The 18,042-nt window shown below is 38.4% G+C and overlaps 2 protein-coding genes across 2 annotated transcripts in view; both read right to left on the bottom strand.

Moving 5' to 3' along the window:
* Window positions 1-332: 332 nt before the first annotated feature.
* cwc15 (CWC15 spliceosome associated protein homolog) lies at window positions 333-7,484 on the bottom strand. Its single transcript, XM_079814387.1, has 7 exons — window positions 7,288-7,484; window positions 6,587-6,727; window positions 6,330-6,436; window positions 6,141-6,241; window positions 4,609-4,716; window positions 3,590-3,753; window positions 333-602 (listed from the first exon to the last, which is right to left on the bottom strand). The coding sequence occupies exons 2-7, from the start codon at window positions 6,715-6,717 to the stop codon at window positions 473-475; spliced, it is 741 nt and encodes a 246-aa protein (XP_079670513.1). The 5' UTR covers window positions 6,718-6,727; window positions 7,288-7,484; the 3' UTR covers window positions 333-472.
* Window positions 7,485-8,540: 1,056 nt separating this feature from the next.
* fam76b (family with sequence similarity 76 member B) overlaps window positions 8,541-18,042 on the bottom strand; it is a 36,144-nt gene continuing 26,642 nt past the window's right edge. The window contains exons 9-10 of the mRNA XM_079813769.1: window positions 13,346-13,447; window positions 8,541-9,335 (exon numbers count right to left, since the gene is read on the bottom strand). Coding sequence (XP_079669895.1) covers window positions 9,246-9,335; window positions 13,346-13,447 — 192 coding nt within the window. The 3' untranslated portion in view covers window positions 8,541-9,245. The remainder of the gene's footprint in view (window positions 9,336-13,345; window positions 13,448-18,042) is intronic.

The following is an 18,042-nucleotide window of genomic DNA, read 5'->3' as shown; positions in this document are numbered from 1 at the left end:
TAAGACTGATTACTCCTAACCAACTGCTAGTTGTTCATACTAGTTCTTAAGACACGGTCTTAAAATAATGGCTATGTTTATGCAACTGGCCCCTGCTCTACTGATTCAAAGCGGCTCCGCTTCAGTAACTCAAAAAGAAACAGTTCTGACCTAGAGCAATAAAAGTGATATATGAACTTATAAAGGGTTATTGATGTTGCGATTTGAATGCAAGCAGGTCAGACAGGGTAACAGGCCATTCTGACTAAGAATAAAAATATGAAGATAAAGATAACAGACACATTCACAGGATTAGTGGTTCACATACAGCAGAAAGAGAAGACAATAAGCATTCCATTTTTCATTCTGTTTATTGGTACATTTCTATTACAGAGCACCTACTGAACGGCAGCACACAAAGACCATATTTTAAAAAGAAGCACGTGATATTTACTGAAGGAAAAATCTTTTACAAATTCCATAACAGGACATCTTATTTAACATATTTCTCCATGAATTTCTTGTGGAATTCAGAGCGCAGGGTGTCATTAATAAATCGCTTTTCCTTACGAGATTCATCCACTCCTTTAGCGCAGTTCTTAAACACGACATCATCATCCCACCTGCCAAAAACAGAAAGTGTTAATGTGTGTGTGTGTTGTCAAAAGGGTATTATTGAGCTCTTTCGTTTTAAACTGTGCAAGGAATTTGCAATCCAATAAGAGCTGAAATAACTCACCAACCAATATTATTAGTATTGGTTATTATTATTAATAATAATAACAACAATATTCTTTCTTTTCTTTTTTTAAATAATAGGAATATTTTGCAGCCAAAATGTGGACATGTGGAGCTGTTGATATTGCTGGTCTCGGAGTATAGAAGATATCACACTATTACTATGTAACATTAAAATGAGTGAAATGTTTACTATTAGATGGGTTGCAGTTTATTTAATCTGAGTGTTGCATCATCTTACATTTAAGCACATGAATGACCAACATGCTTTTTTTTGCTTTAGGTATAAAAAAATGTTTCGGAACCTGGTGCGTTTTTTCCCTTGGATCGGTTTTTTTAAGATTATGTTAACACGGCAATCGGATCCGCACCAAAACAATCGCTCCGAGACCACCTGAACGAGATGGTCTCGGCCCGACTGCAAATGAATTCTGGGGCGGTTCGCTTGAGGTGTGAAAGCAATCCGACCAAACAGACCAATGAACCATTGGTATTATAATTATAATCATAACGGGAAATGTGCTATATAAAAAGTAGTAGTGTCTGATTCTGTGAGTGAGCACATTGGTTATCACCGTTGAAACCCAAAAAAGCACCTCTTCATCTCAAAATGTTGTTTAATTGCGCTTCTCCGTGCAAGAATGCTGTCCCGATGAAGCCTTGATTTCTGCTCTAGCTAGCTGCATTATAAAACATTCATATAGTCCTCCTGACACAGTTGACCTCTAGACAACGAATGTCGTAGGGCTGCACGATATATCATTTTAGCATTGTGATGCTATCGTGATGTGAGCACCCGCGATAGTCACATCGCAGGATGTGCGATGTCAAGTACAGGGATCGTAGTTGATCCGTGATCCGTACGGGCAGCTGCACCCCGGGTCAGAAGGCATGTGGTTCGCGGATTAATTGCAAAGTTTAACCATTATGGAGTGAAAGTTTAATATTTGCTTTTGAGTCAGGCATCAAGCGCAAGAGGACTTTAGTCGCGCGCTGTTCTCTGTACGCACAAATATATATATATATTTATTTTTTTATAAAATTTTTCAAATAATTTTCTCTTTGTAAACTTTGTTCAATGCATGCGAGTGCTGCCGTATGACCAGTCATTTTCGCTGTCATCAAACGGGTGTAGTGCCAGAAGACGCGAATGAGAAGTCGCGCGCGCTGTGAGAAAATTTGTCTCTGTGTACTCATCCGAAAGCGCACACTTAAAGGGGCAGTAGACTTTACTTTTATACTCTTACTTTTATTTGACAGAAGTCCTTTTTTCCCAGAACATAGGAAATACTGAACCGTACAGAAACCGTGAACCTAAAACCATGATACAAACCGAACCGCGAGCAATCTGTACCGTTACACCCCTAGCGTAACGTATGCAAGGGGGTGCCACAAAATGGAGAACATTTTCAAAGAGTGCCATGACCGAAAAAAGGTTGGGAAACACTGTCCTAGTTAACACAGTCGGTAATGTGTTGTAAACAATTGATGAAGGAAACGGATGCGTGTCATTTAGGCTCTGTGCATTCGAATGATGACCAATGATGACCAAACAACAAAAGAGAAAGAGAAAATTACTCTTGTAGCTTTAACAATGATAAAAATGTATTAATTAATTTAGTTATATTTCATTTATTTAGGCTAGAGAAGACTGCTATTTTACATTTGATTATTGAATTTCTGTACCTGAATACAGTTAGATTTACCTGAAAAACATAAAGCACTGCTTATTTCAATATTACCTTTTGTATTTATTTATGCTTGTAATTAGTTTATTTTCTTCTATGCAGATTCACTCCCCTACAAAACCCCCCCTATTATTCTAGAATGATTCATTCTTTTCAAATAGAGCTATTCAAATCATCTGGTGAAATTGTTTTATATTGGAATATATAAATTGCAGTAAAAAAAAAAAAATAATAAAAAAAAATAAAATAAAATATTCGCAATGCAAGTTGAGTGGCGACTACGTTCGTATAGTGTTTACGTGTGTCTCGACAGTTACAAATAAAACCACAATAAGCTCATGGAGCGAGCTTGTCAATAATATTGATGGATGACGCAGTGGAAACTCTGACCAATAAGAGGACAGTTGTACTCGCATGCATACATTTTGGTACCCTTTGAAATGTTGCCTTGTGAAAGTGAACCGAACTAAAAAGAAAGTGCAACATTGTAACAAATTAAGTCCCTGTTTCGGAACAAAACAAACGATCTATAGGTGTGAAAACACCCTTAAGAGAGAAGAACAAACAATCTTGTGTTAATACCTGTTCACACCGGGACGAATATCGCGCGCGCTTATCGCCAGCGTTTTTCGGCGTGTCTTGAGTGTTCACACCAAAGCAATTTCCACTGGCGATGTGCCGAGTGAACGTGCAAATTCAGTAGGTGGCGCTCCCGGTACACAAGGTGGTGCTGCGGCACTTTACGCTTCTGACACTCGCTTGCCACACAGAAAAAGAAGAGAGACAGTATTAATGTACTTGCCAAAACCATAGACATATAATGTCTATAAAAACCATTCACACACTTTTTGCTAACTGGCAAGCAGCATTAGCAGCTCATCTTCTTCTTTGTCTACTACTTCTTCGTCGTATCAGTGTGCTTGGAAATACCGTTTTGTGCTTGAGCGCCACCAAGTCGTGTTTTACTGTCACTTCAGCAGCTCCAGGCGCGTGAACAAAAACGTTTTTGTTTTTAATAAAAATGACGCTTTTACGCCTGGCGTTTTGCGCGTCGGTGTCCACACTCACATAGGCGCCCTTTGTTTAGTCACGAGGCGTTAAACGTCGGCGATAAACGTGCGTGAAAATTGTCCCGTGTGAACAGGCCTTTACTTGTTTTGTTTTTTTTACCACCACAAAATTACCTTCTTTTCACACTGAATGTGTTCTGGATCTGCACTTGTTGTTGTTGTTGTTGTTGTTGTTGCTGCTGCTGCAGCTGCTGCTGGCCTGCCAGATTCAGCAGTGGATTCCCACTCAGAATGTTCTCCATACGTATCCTCTCCTCTTCTGCTTTCTGTTCCCTATCCTTAATCATACACAGACCAACAAAAACAGTGATGACTCAAGCTAATAAGATATCAAACCTAAGAAAGATATAAATGCACATTCCGGCTGGTCATTTTCACAAAAGAAGCTCTGACAGGGTGACCACAATCATCATAAAGGTTTTTTTTTGTTGTTGCACAAATAACTGGCTGAAATTAGGGCTGGGTATTGACACAAATGTCATGATTTAATTCGATTACATGTACATGCAAGGCAGTTTTTATAATCATAAAGCTATAATAACAATTATGTTTCTACACCAATTTGATTCGAAATATATTTGAACGGTGGTTTTCATGATAGACTTATTCAAACATTAATTTTAAAATATAGAATATCTAATATAGCGCATATATTTAGCAAAATGCTCCTCTCTAGAGTTCTAACTATCAAGCTATGGTCAGTGAACGGTTTAAATACAACATTACATGACAATGTTTACAAGCTGTTTATTGACATCTTTTCGCAGTTGAAACACTGACTGAATGATTACATGAGACATAATACATTTTGCTAAGTTCTACTGTATCTTTCAACATACCTTCTGATGTTCATTTATGATTATTTTGTTCTATAACTAGTAGTAAAGATTAAAGAGGAAGAGATGATTGTTCAATTGCCACTTGAACTAAGGCCCTACAGCGATCTGTCATGCCACATTAAAGAGACCCACAATGGTTTTGACTAAAAGATTGATTCTTGAGATTTAAGAATCAATATCAGTTCATCAAAATAAGAATCGATTAAAATCGAGAAATGTTTTTCATCATAGGTCTAGCTGAAATTACTTGATATAACAAAACAAGATTGGTGTTAACTGGTCAGTGAGGCTCACCTTCTTCTCCTGCTCCTCAGCTCGCTCCTTCTTAATCTTTTCCAGTTCAGCCAGCAGGGCGGCAGTGTCATCATCACTGTCAGAGCCGGAGTCAGAGTCATCCTCATCCTAAAACACACACATCCTTTAAACTACAGTCAAAATCAATATGTCTAAGGCTACGTTCAGACTGTCAGTCCAAATCCGTTTTTTGTGCATATCCAATTGAAATCAGATCAGCTATTTTTACAAATCCGTTTCGAGTTACATTCATATGTGGTTTGAAATCCTATTCAAAATTCTGGAAATCCGTTTCAGTATGACGGCCCTGATCAGATTTTGTGCGTCTTTCTCAAGCCATGTAAAATGTCAGACGATGTTATAGAAAACATGCTGAAAGTCGCTGCAGAAATAAGGTTGTGTTGTTGCAAAGGCTATAATGGAGACATGCTTTGTAAACCGCTCATACCAGCCTCCTACGTTCCTGCCGCTGCCTCATCATAATGCAGTAGTCCAGCACAGCGGCTACACAATGTCTTGTTGTAAATAAGACAACATCTGAATTGCAAACCCTTCCATGCTGTGGTTGTTGTTGTTGTTGTTGGCGCATGCCTACCAACTCAACGTCATTGCCATAGAAACCAAAGCAGATATCCCAGAAAACGAAAGAGCGGCATTTACACACACACACACAAATTGGATCTGAACTGTTGCAATACACAATGTGGACAGACAATAATTTCAGATCAGATTCCAATTGGATTTGGACTGACAGTATGAACGTAGCCTAAAGCCCCATTCGGATGGGATTAGTTTTATACAAGGGCAGATGGAGTAATGCAATTTTACCACAGGACGTCTGTAATATTACTGGCCAATTTGCACAGGATAAGAAGTCTCAGTAAAACACGCAGAAATGGGAGGGGTAACACCGTCACCTCCCTGTCGTCATGTGTGTGTCATGTGTGTATTAAGTTGCTTCCTGATATCATGTGCTCAAACACATTTACTCTATTTATGACCTATGTCCTATATATAGAAGGAGGTCTTGTTGAATGATTTATTAATTAAATTTATTAAATTCTGATCAAATTCTGTTAATAGTAACTGGTAATCGGTACTCAGCTAAAAGAAGTTCTGTGCCTCTGACAAGTGCTTTAGACCTTTTTTTTATCTGAATGGTAAGCAGAAAACACTTGAGGTTGGCCAAAAACTTGTCCCACCGCCTAGAATGCTTTTTGAAGCACCTCCATATTTGAAAAACCATGGGAAACTACCTTTAAATAGGAAATTATGGAATATTTACATATTTACAGCAGGTCTGTTTGCACGGGATTAGTATATTACCTGAGGTAATGTTTCCGGACCTTTGTACAGAAGGTAAAAGTCGCCATAATCTTTACTGACATTTTCATAATGATTACTGAGATGGCACATTCGGAACGGACTAAAATCACTGAGAAGCTCTGGTAATAACTACTTTACCCCACCCCTCCATTTTAAACTAATACTGTCCGAATAGGGCTTAAGTATATATAAGAATGTCTATGTACATCAGTGAGGGGATCATCAGCATCCAGGTTGGCAGCAGGAATCTGATCCAGACGTGGCCGTTTGGAGGAGGAAGACGACGACGATGAAGAGGTTGTGTGTTCTAAAGGAAAGAGGAAAGGATCACAGTCAATGAACACATCTTGACCTAACAAAGCCAAAAATAAAGTCACATGCACATGCTGGCTCACCTCTTGCTCCTCTATCTCTGCTCTTAACAGCAACTCTCTCCCTCTCCTCCAGCTCACGTCTGAAATCACGAGCTCTCACCTCTTCTGGGGCATCCTGAGTGGGCTGCCTGCAGGGACACAAGCATATCAGAAATTGTTATATTCGGCATGAAACGGAAGTTGCGATGGTCTTTTCTTCCCTATTGTGGCATATATTTGAGTGAAACGGCTTCTCAAACGAGAACAAATGGTTGTCCATCTGTAAACAGCAACTTCACCTGTATTTGATCTTGGTGTGTCCTGGCAGGTCTCTGCTGGAGTATTGTTTGGACAAAGCGCTCAGATCACCCTCTCCTTTGCCCCGTCCACCTCGTGCGGGCTCAAACGTTGGCCTTGCCGCTGTGGTCATCTTTGGTTACCTGAAACAAATGCTTTATAACATCAATTTAAGAGATTTGATTTCTTCAGTCAAGTCAGACAAGTGTCTGATAAGGTTTAGGTGTGTTTGCCATGCTATGAAGATTTCATATAAATACATGAAATAAGCTTTTGAACACAGTTGTAATACTACACAATTGCATTTGGACATAGATAAATGTTTATTAAGCAAAACATGTTAAGAATTTATTTAGTGAAGGTTTGTGGAAATTAAAGTTACTGTATGCAACCCTCAAATTATATAATAATGCGTTGATGAGTTACTTATAGGATAATGTAGATGATTTGTTTCTGTTACTTTATATCTATTCAATTCACTGGTCAAAATTGAACGATTTAACCCAATTCCAAGACTTTTTACTCGAGTCTATCAAAATTCTAACAACAAGGAACCTGGGAATATTTTCTTTGTGTAATGAATATGACAGAACACACATGTAACGCCCTTTTAACGTCTGTAATATTGATTGTTTCTATTGTTATGTTCTCAATAAAAACATGCTCGCTTTGCGTTACTTGTGTTACATTACTTTACACTCACCTGCAGCAGGACGATATAAATCCCGCGTATACTTATACACTTATAAACGAGAACACACAAATTAAACGTACTAATCTTGAACAAATAACTAAATAAAGCGATTTTGTATTATTTTTTTCCAATTAGCCCCTCTGTTGTTGCTCCACACGGATATCCCGTCAGCCACCGCGATACCCAGACAACAGTCACGTGTATGTGCGGGTTACGGTGGACGCAGCAGGACAAACGTTGAGGCGAAGCGAAAATCCAATACTTTTATGATAACACAGAATGGATCGCAGTTTGTCTGCAACGAACAAATGTAATTACATTGGTCATTTGTATACATTTGTGTAAATACCATAGACTGTAAAAAGGTAAATACATAGAAAATACTGATAACTAAAACCAAAGACCAATGTTTTTACAGTCTTGTTTCGCAATGTTAAGACACTGACACCTAGCTGCGTGGATGTAACATCGCGCAAAAGTTTCCTGTTAACGGTACCATTGTGAAATTAAATACGCTGTTCAGTCAGTCATTTAGTCCACAATCGAGTAAAAGTAATCTTACCAAGATTTATCAAATTCGGTTGGTCAATCACGTGATCGCATGATGTCTGCCCCTGTGAGGCGACCCGACAGTGAATGGGCAGCATTTACTTTAACAATAAAGCTCTAAAGCAATATTGCGTTATTTCACAGTCATGCAAATAAAGCTCATTTTAATTTAACTGCTCAGGTGTCACTATTTTAATTCCTTATTTTGTGACAATATACTTTAAAGAACTGGATCATCATTTTGCAATGCCACTTAAAAAACTGAATAAAATGTGCCTTGCCTCTCCCCTAGGCTGATACCTGTGTAATGATAATCAGTGCAATGCACACGTCTAATTTTTGTTGACTCAAACTGATTCTTGAACTAGCATTTCAACACATTCTAAAATGAATTAATGTGCCTGCCAATTCAACCTAAATTGTTAACAAAACTAAACTGAAAGAGTACACTAAAACTATTTATAAAACTTAAGTTACACTTAATTTTTATGGTGTAAGTATTACAATGTAATTATACAGTTAAGTACTGAGAAATAATAAACTACTTGTACTTACTCTAGGGTTAGTTGCATGAAATTCTGCATAATTTAGTTATTACTACAGTAACATGTAACAATGAACACTGTAAAAGTGTTACTGTTAGTGTTATAATTATAATAACCTTGCACACTTCCCACCACTTTTAATGCATCGAGAAGGAGACACACACAAACTGAGGTTTTTACTAGCTTTAATATTCCTGAAACGTCTGTTGCAGAAAAAAACAAAAAGTACAAAAGTGTCCGACGGTAAAAAGATGCGAATGCATGGAGAGACATAAGAGAGCCTCACTCACTAAAACAGCAGTGTCTCATACAAGCCTGCAAAATTCATCTCTGAAATATCACTATTACAAAGCCAAACAAAACAGAGTGATCAATTAATATACAAAACCACACAGTTGACCAGGCAGTAAGACATGCAATTACACAGTCTTTCCATGAGTAAGAGAGAGAAAGAGAGAGAGAGAGAGAGAGAGAGAGAGAAAGAGATGAATTGAGCATCTATAAAAACTGTTCAGCATATCAGACACAAGAAAAAAAATCATAACATTTTAATTTATTTACTTTTTCCACTTCTGGTCAGTCTGTTTTCAGAAGTTCTGTAATGTTTTGCATATGAGATCTGAGGCTGGGATCAGCCAGGGCTCCTGAAATGGCTCTATACAGTTCTGTCTGTTTTGTACATATATGTGTGATTACTAAAACAGCTGAGAACAGCCAAAAGAAAAACAAAAAAATTATAATAATTTGAGATTTTTGCATATGTGACATCAGAATAATAAAACACAACACACAGGGAACATGTGAGCAATGGAGGGTCCTCACAGTAATGACACATCAGGGAAAGGGGTCATTATAAATGGCGTGAGGTCATTGCTATGGTAACAGCAGAGAGCTACTGCTGCGGTCAAACTTCTTGCCTTTCGAGAGCGCAGCAACCTGTTTCAGCAATTCTCTGTTCTTTGCCTGAGAAAACACAAAACAAGTTAGTGACTTTCAACATTGATAATAAGGATGCACCGAATCCACGATCGGATTCGGCTGAATATTGGGCTTTTTGACGGGGTTCAGTTTCTGCCGAACCTTAGAATTTTTTTCCCACCGAACCGAACCATATGCTTCCAGTACGCATGCTACGCTTGGCGACGTAATCACGCCGCCGTTGGTGGACCGTTCAAATACAGTAGGCTGAGAGAAAGTGAAAATGGAACTCGTGAGCAGAAAACGTGTTGTTTGGCAGTACTTTCAGTCAAAAGAAGGCGATTCAAGCTACGTGTTCAATTTGCAATGCCAATTTGTCTCATGGTGGCAAGGACCCTCAACAATACACAACATCTCCGCTGTTAAAACATTTGCGTATGAAACATCCGTAAGAATACGAGTTGTGCATGATGGAATCTACAGACAGCAGCCAAATTGCAGTAATTTCAGGTACGCAAAAGGAAGGACAGAGAGAGTTAAAATAAAATAAAAAATTCACTGCTGTGGACGTTGTTTACTTTATTAATGTGTTTACTGTTTTAATGGATTAAGGATGAGAGTAGGATTCAGTATTCGGTTTCGGCAGAATCTTAACCAGTAGATTCGGTATTCGGCCAAACCCCAAAAATCTGGATTCAGTGCATCCCTATTCAATCAAATCAGCATTTCTGAAGGATCATGTGACACTGAAGACTGGAGTAATGATGCTGGTGAGAATTCAGCTTTGCCATCTCAGGAATAAATTGCATTTCAAAATATATTAAAATAGAAAAAGTTTTTTAAAACAGTAATACAAATTCTCACAATATTACTGTTTTACGGTATTTTTTATTAAAGTCCCCCAAATATGCCATTTTAAAGTTATTTTGTTTTCATTTTCTCAAAATATACATTGCACATCATCCCCAAAGTGTTCAATGATTCTCAAACGACTCGATGGATGAATCAGTCTCTATAAATCCATCCTTTCTGCGAGCCTACTCTGCTCTGATTGTTCAAATGACCCAGTCTGTTGTGATCGGTCTACCGCGTACAGCGTGCATTTCAGAATCTAAACAGCCATTAACATAACTGAACTCCAACTCTGTCCGGAGGCTTCCTAAAGCTCCACAATTGTACACAGTGTAAAGACTGTAACGATGAAGTTGATTTTACACCAAAACCAGAATGAGACTGAATCGATGGAAGAACTAGTTATTCAACCCGAACCTTGAGCAGGACATTTCTCTCAGTTTGTGATGCTACTCAGTTTGAGGTACATTATGAGATGTTTCAACTGATAAAAAGTGTACGTCCATCATCAAACCTGTGTGTGTGTTTCTAATTTATCGCGGTGCAAATGCGGGAACTGTATCAATAACAGTGCATACGTTAACTGAGCACTGACGTGAATGTCTGATGTAACATTAAAGTTTGCAAAACAAATCTTGCTCCATCCTTTATCTTCACTCAAAGTAGAAAGACACAGTTTTAGGTACTAAAGCCCACATCTGATTTACAGTACCATTTCAGTAAGGCAGAAATATCGTGAGTTAGCCAGATACCTACACAATTTAAAACAAAACTTGCGCGAACTTGCGTGCAGCATAGCAAATCTGGGGGAAAATTGAAATGAGAGCATTTTGTTCATTTAGATCATTTTCCTGACCGAAAACCGAAGCTCAATCGACTTTAAGATTAGAATGTCAAATTAAATTAGAATAGATGGGTGTCTGTGACCAATTTTTTCAAGGGCTTTAAATTTATATGCGCAACACAGAACACAAGGATTCACACATCACACACCTGCAGCGCTTGTGTAAACAGGAAAACAGAAATTAAGTATAAAAGGAATAAAATAAATAGGACTGCCCAAAAATTTACACTTAAATAATTAACAGATTAACAAAATTTGAAAAAAACTATGCGACAAGTAGGCTAGTATAGGTTTGCGCTCGTTTTAGTGTCACTAACGCATTGTAGTTCTTTATATTTATTAAATCCAACTGATCGCGCAGGTGCCTCACGCACACACAACATAGGCCTATATATTAGGGCTGTACGATTAATCGGAAAAATAACCGAAACCTCTAACCAACGTATTTTTCCCATGTCGGTTATTTCGGTTTTCACGTGACTCCGCCCCGTCAGTCACGTCAAGTGCAGTTTGCAGGCACACACAGAGATGCAGGAGCGGTTATCTGTGTTTATAGATGCTCAGAATCACTATAGTAACTGCATGTTTTACACAGTTTATATACAGGTCAGTTAATCGCCGTTCTTCATAGCCTATACGCACTGCCACCGACACACACACACACACACACACAGAGAGAGAGAGAGAGACGGCGCGCGCAAGCCCCGAAGCCAGATCGCTTTCACTTTCGTGCTCATAAAGTTTGTCAAGTAAATGCGTTTAAAGGCTTGCCAGTTTCACCATTTAAAGCGATTGTGCACTATTCAAAAACAACAATACGGAAAACTTCTCCGTTCAGTGCTCAGCTTTTTTCTGTGACCGAGAGCCGAGCCGTGTCGCGTCTCTGACAACTCGCGCGCGTGTGCGCCCTGAAGGCAGACCTCTTTCACCTGCGTCGTCACAAAGCTTTGTCATTGTATGTGTTTTAAGCCCTGCCAGTTTGAACATTAAAGCGAGTTTAGACCATCAGATGAGTATTATGTTGAACTAATGCCTGATATATAAAAAAAATTCCACCTTTAATAGTAGAAAATATTTACAGTAGGCCTACAAACCTTATCAGGAACTTACTAAAAAACCTTATGAGGGCAAAAAAAAAAAGAAAAAAAAAAAAGAAAAATAATCGTTCATTAATCGTAATCGAGGTAAAATGTTCAATTAATCAAGGTTTTTATTTTTGGTCAAATCGTTACAGCCCTACTATATATTCTGCCGTTGCTAACTTGACATTTCAGCCATTCATCAAACTAAAATGCAGTCAACCAACAAAAGACACTGCTCAAATTAAATGGTCTGCTGTAAAATCAGCGTGCCCTGCGCCCAACCAAACACATTTTTGCGCATGTGAAGGATGCCGTTTTCCGTGTATATTGGCAGACAAGCGAAATACAAAGCCTTGTTTACATAAATTTGGCAACCAAACGTTACGTGGAACATATTTGGATTCTTGCCGAATAAGAGATGAGCCCAGTTTCACTTCGAAATAAATTCATGTTTATAATGAATGCCACTATAGCCTAACTTGTATTTTATTTTATAGTTTATGATATAATTTATAGCTACTTATTTTCATTCTTGTTCTGTTCTGAATACCGTTAAATTTAAAGGATTTGTCGTGTAGTGAGGGGAAAATAGCCTAGGCTATACACGTTTATAATTTTTGTAAATGTTTTGCTTTATTTATCAGTATTTCATATACATATGAATTTAATATAATTGTTTGCAATTACGAGGTAAACGGGTGTTTTTGGAGTAAGATCAGTTTCTCTTTCATGAGATTACTTCATCTTCTTGGCCGGGTTACATTTCTCTATGTCGTAAACTCTAGGGGTGAGGCTTCTAAACTGTGAATTTTAAGGGGCGTGATATCCAAATTAAAATTGTTTTGAGCCGCCACATTTATCAACGTACGATTATTCGTACGATGGGATTGGCAGCATACGAATGTTTCATGAAATCACAAGTGAACCCGGTCGTAAGATGATTTCTACGTCCGGATCTGCGCTCGTTTCTACGTTAGATTGATACATGAGGCCCAATAACTTAATGCACTTTCAGATTTAAAACTTTGCAGAATGTTTTCATTCACTTAGAACCACGTTACACACTTTATGAAAAGGTATTTTTCAAAAATCCATATTAGGGGCACTTTAATGCAGCTTTGGTGAGCAAAAAAAGGACTTCTTTCAAAGTGCTCAACTGACAGCCACAATTTCCACGGTTTTAACATGACAATACCTGAATATATGTTACCACTTAAATTCATTAATTAGTATACACATACTAATTTGAGTAATGGAGAGTATATGGTGCAAGTGACCTGTTGTAGCTCCATGGCCTCTTTGTGTGCTTTCTCCATGTTGTTCATCTTCACCCGCATGTTTGACTCCTGATACTGAAAGTCAGCCTTCAGCTCTGTCAGCTGAAACAATAAACAAAGTTAGAAAATATTCTTTGCAAAATATTCCAGAACAGAAGTCATTTCTACAGTTGTGTGCTGATATATAGTCTAGGGCAGGGGTCTCCAAACTTGGTCCTGGAGGGCCACTGTCCTGCAGAGTTTAGCTCTAACCCCAATTAAACACACCTGAAATCTAGTCATCAAGAAATCTGAAATCAAGCTAATCAGTGTCTAACTAGGGCCTTGTAAAACACTAGGCTTGTTTGAGATGCGCCTCGCCTCGCCTGCAGTTCAGCCGAGACTAGGCGGCTGCAGTGAGGGGAGGAGTGAAAAAAGTGCAGGCAAGCCGGACAGTTCTCTCTTCTCGTAGTGGATCAGACACCTGCAAGATCAAAGGCGGATGTCGCGGGATTCACACTCGTGCGCTTTGTTGCTGATAAACTGGATGTAATTTAAGTTCTGTTACTTTTATATGAAAATAAATATTATGAACAAGACACCCAAAGTTTGTTATTTATTTCCATTCGAAAGACGTGTTTATCAATCATTTTTACTTTAATTAGGCCTACATACATGTTTGTATATATATATATATATTTATAAATATGACAACAATCACATAACCCACAGAGAGATCGCCTTTTTTAGAGAGTTTGGGAATATTCACACCTAAAAACATGATATCAGAGTTTTAAAATCAAACATTTTGAAAAAAGAACCATACATCACGGTTGTTTAAACCAATAAGCATTAAGCTGTGTCGTCAGGAAGTCGTTTCCCATCATGCTTTTGCTCAGCGCAGTCAGTTGAGAGCAGCTGCGCTCAACTGCAGAATCAGACACATCCGCCTTTCGCTCGCGAGAGTTTTTTGACATACGTCGGCATGACATCAGAGCAAGGCGGACCGCCCTCGGACACTTTTCTAACCGGAATGCATCTCGCGCTGATCACCGGTGATCGGTTCTGCGCAGATTTCGCTCATCTCAAACAAGCCTACTAATTAACTGGTTCAGGTGTGTTTATTTGGGTTGGAGCAAAACTCTGCAGGACAGCGGCCCTCCAGGACTGAGTTTGGAGACCCCTGGGGCCTGTACCATGATGGTAGTTTAACAAACTCAGGGTTACAGGATTAGTTTTGAGTTGACAAAACCAAACCAATCTATTCAGGCTTTGTTGGTCCCATGATGCTGATCATCAGCTTTCTCTGTCAACTCAGGCTTTGATCCTGAGTTTAGGAGTTTAGCTGTGACATCAGCAGTGAACAGCCAATCACAGGCTGTGGATCAGTAAAACTGAGATTCACTTCTCACGAGAGAAGCAGTGTGATTAACTTCACTCTTCTGCAGAATATACATGATTGAAAAATATTAAGAATTGAAACAAATTTACACAGAAGAAAAGAGCTGTCGAGGACAACTTTAAGAAAAATCTTATACATCAATGCAAGTAAAAGTTATGAAGTTAGTTTAGTTGATATATAGAGAGAATTGAACATTTATGCTCACATGTAATTTTTTATAGATTTAGTTATTGAATTTAAAGCTTATTTGTATGACCTTTATATAGGCTATTTATTTTAATATTAACAAAATGCATATTAATGATTGATTTACTAAAATTTGTGATTGATTTACTAAAATGTGTAATTGATTAAGGGTATAATAATTACATAAATTATTTTTAAATAATTCAAAATTATTATTATTATAAATAAGCATTGTTAAAAGCCAGAGGCTTAAGTCTTTAATAGCCATTTGCTATGTAGTGACCTTTAATTTGGAGAAGAAAAAGGGGAGTGACTTTATTGCATCAGATATGTGTCACTTTGCTCACAGCTGATTGATCCAATTTCAGTTTGATATCTCTTATCCAGAACATAACCTGCCCTGGAGCAGGTTAGCTGTGGAGGGTAAGTTACTATGGAGATGAACACAGCTAAAAGCCAAACCACTTTAATGGTACCTTAAACCCAGGATTGGCACAAACTAAGCTTAAACATATCTGGCTAGCCAGCTAAACCGGCTTCATGGTATAGGCCCCTGGTCTAGGGCAATGAACCAGTTTCCTTTGTGTTTTGTTACCAACATAGATTCTACTACCAACAAATGCAATACAAATATTTAGTGATGCACCAAAATGAAAATTCGAAACCGAAAATTTTGGATGCACTTAGCCGAAAACCGAAACTGAAAATGGCTTTTAAAAACGTATCCTAATAAACGTTTCCTAATAAATAAATAAATAAATAAATGATATATATACAGGTCCTTCTCAAAAAATTAACATAGTGATAAAAGTTCATTATTTTCCATAATGTAATGATAAAAATTAAACTTTCATACATTTTAGATTCATTGCACACCAACTGAAATATTTCAGGTCTTTTATTGTTTTAATACTGATGATTTTGGCATACAGCTCATGAAAACCCCAAATTCCCCCAAAATCTCAAAAAATTAGCATATCATGAAAAGGTTCTCTAAACGAGCTATTAACCTAATCATCTGAATCAACTAATTAACTCTAAACACCTGCAAAAGATTCCTGAGGCTTTTAAAAACTCCCAGCCTGGTTCATTACTCAAAACCGCAATCATGGGTAAGACTGCCGACCTGACTGCTGTCCAGAAGGCCATCATTGACACCCTCAAGCGAGAGGGTAAGACACAGAAAGAAATTTCTGAACTATTAGGCTGTTCCCAGAGTGCTGTATCAAGGCACCTCAGTGGGAAGTCTGTGGGAAGGAAAAAGTGTGGCAAAAAACGCTGCACAACGAGAAGGTGACCGGACCCTGAGGAAGATTGTGGAGAAGGACCGATTCCAGACCTTGGGGGACCTGCGGAAGCAGTGGACTGAGTCTGGAGTAGAAACATCCAGAGCCACCGTGCACAGGCGTGTGCAGGAAATGGGCTACAGTTGCCGCATTCCCCAGGTCAAGCCACTTTTGAATCAGAAACAGCGGCAGAAGCGCCTGACCTGGGCTACAGAGAAGCAGCACTGGACTGTTGCTCAGTGGTCCAAAGTACTTTTTTCGGATGAAAGCAAATTTTGCATGTCATTCGGAAATCAAGGTGCCAGAGTCTGGAGGAAGACTGGGGAGAAGGAAATGCCAAAATGCCTGAAGTCCAGTGTCAAGTACCCACAGTCAGTGATGGTCTGGGGTGCCATGTCAGCTGCTGGTGTTGGTCCACTGTGTTTTATCAAGGGCAGGGTCAATGCAGCTAGCTATCAGGAGATTTTGGAGCACTTCATGCTTCCATCTGCTGAAAAGCTTTATGGAGATGAAGATTTCGTTTTTCAGCACGACCTGGCACCTGCTCACAGTGCCAAAACCACTGGTAAATGGTTTACTGACCATGGTATTACTGCGCTCAATTGGCCTGCCAACTCTCCTGACCTGAACCCCATAGAGAATCTGTGGGATATTGTGAAGAGAAAGTTGAGACGCAAGACCCAACACTCTGAATGAGCATAAGGCCGCTATCGAAGCATCCTGGGCCTCCATAACACCTCAGCAGTGCCACAGGCTGATTGCCTCCATGCCACGCCGCATTGAAGCAGTCATTTCTGCAAAAGGACTCCCGACCAAGTATTGAGTGCATAACTTTTTTGTATTAAAAACACTTTTCTTTTATTGGTCGGATGAAATATGCTAATTTTGAGATAGGAATTTTGGGTTTTCATGAGCTGTATGCCAAAATCATCAGTATTAAAACAATAAAATACCTGAAATATTTCAGTTGGTGTGCAATGAATCTAAAATATGAAAGTTTAATTTTTATCATTACATTATGGAAAATAATGAACTTTTATCACAATATGCTAATTTTTGAGAAGGACCTGTATATATATTGCTTAAATTTAATGGATCTGAAATGAAAAAAAAATAAAAAATAAATCACAAACCAATGGAACCAAACTTTATAAACTTAAAATATTTTTTACAATAAATATAAATAATACCAAATAATATTATTCAAGTTTTATGTTTCATCAAATAAAATAGTTTTTTAACAGTTGTGCAAAAAAAAAGATCCACAATTGTCTGAATAATTGCACACAAAAAAAAACTAATCACAGAATGGTTCTCATTAAGAACATGAGGGAAAAATGGCATTTGGGAGGTAAAATATGTGTTTTTTTGGCAGGGTTGCCTGCTAAAATTCGCATTCCTGGGTCTAAATATAACATAATTGGGGTCGCTTCAACCCGCAGACATGGAAAAACATCCCGCGGGAAAACCGCAGACTTGGCAACACTACTTGAGGCAGATAAATACCTGCGTGCAATCCGCGCAAGCAATGGAAAGCGGCCTTCGTTCTCGCGGCAGTAGTCAAGGGAATTGTCGCTTCTGGCTATGGGTAGTTCAGCTGGATACGTCTATCTGTGTTTATTTTTGGTTTAAGTTAAGTTTTCGGCTGTTTTTTTTTTTTAATTTCGGCCCAAAACCGATAATGCCATTTTCGGTGCACGCCTACAAATATTCTTTATTTATTTATTTATTAAAAAAAACAACAACAAAAAAAATCAATTCATGAGTTGGACCTGGCAGCACTGCATAGGAAGTTCAGGGTTTTTCCTACATTAAAATTTTTTTGGCAGCCGCCAAAACAAATT

The sequence above is a fragment of the Gobio gobio genome, assembly GCF_949357685.1.
Source record: "Gobio gobio genome assembly, chromosome: 4".
NCBI classification, from domain to species: Eukaryota; Metazoa; Chordata; class Actinopteri; order Cypriniformes; family Gobionidae; genus Gobio; species Gobio gobio.
The sequence above is the reverse complement of the archived record's forward strand: the minus strand, read 5'-3'. Positions and strand labels throughout refer to the sequence as shown.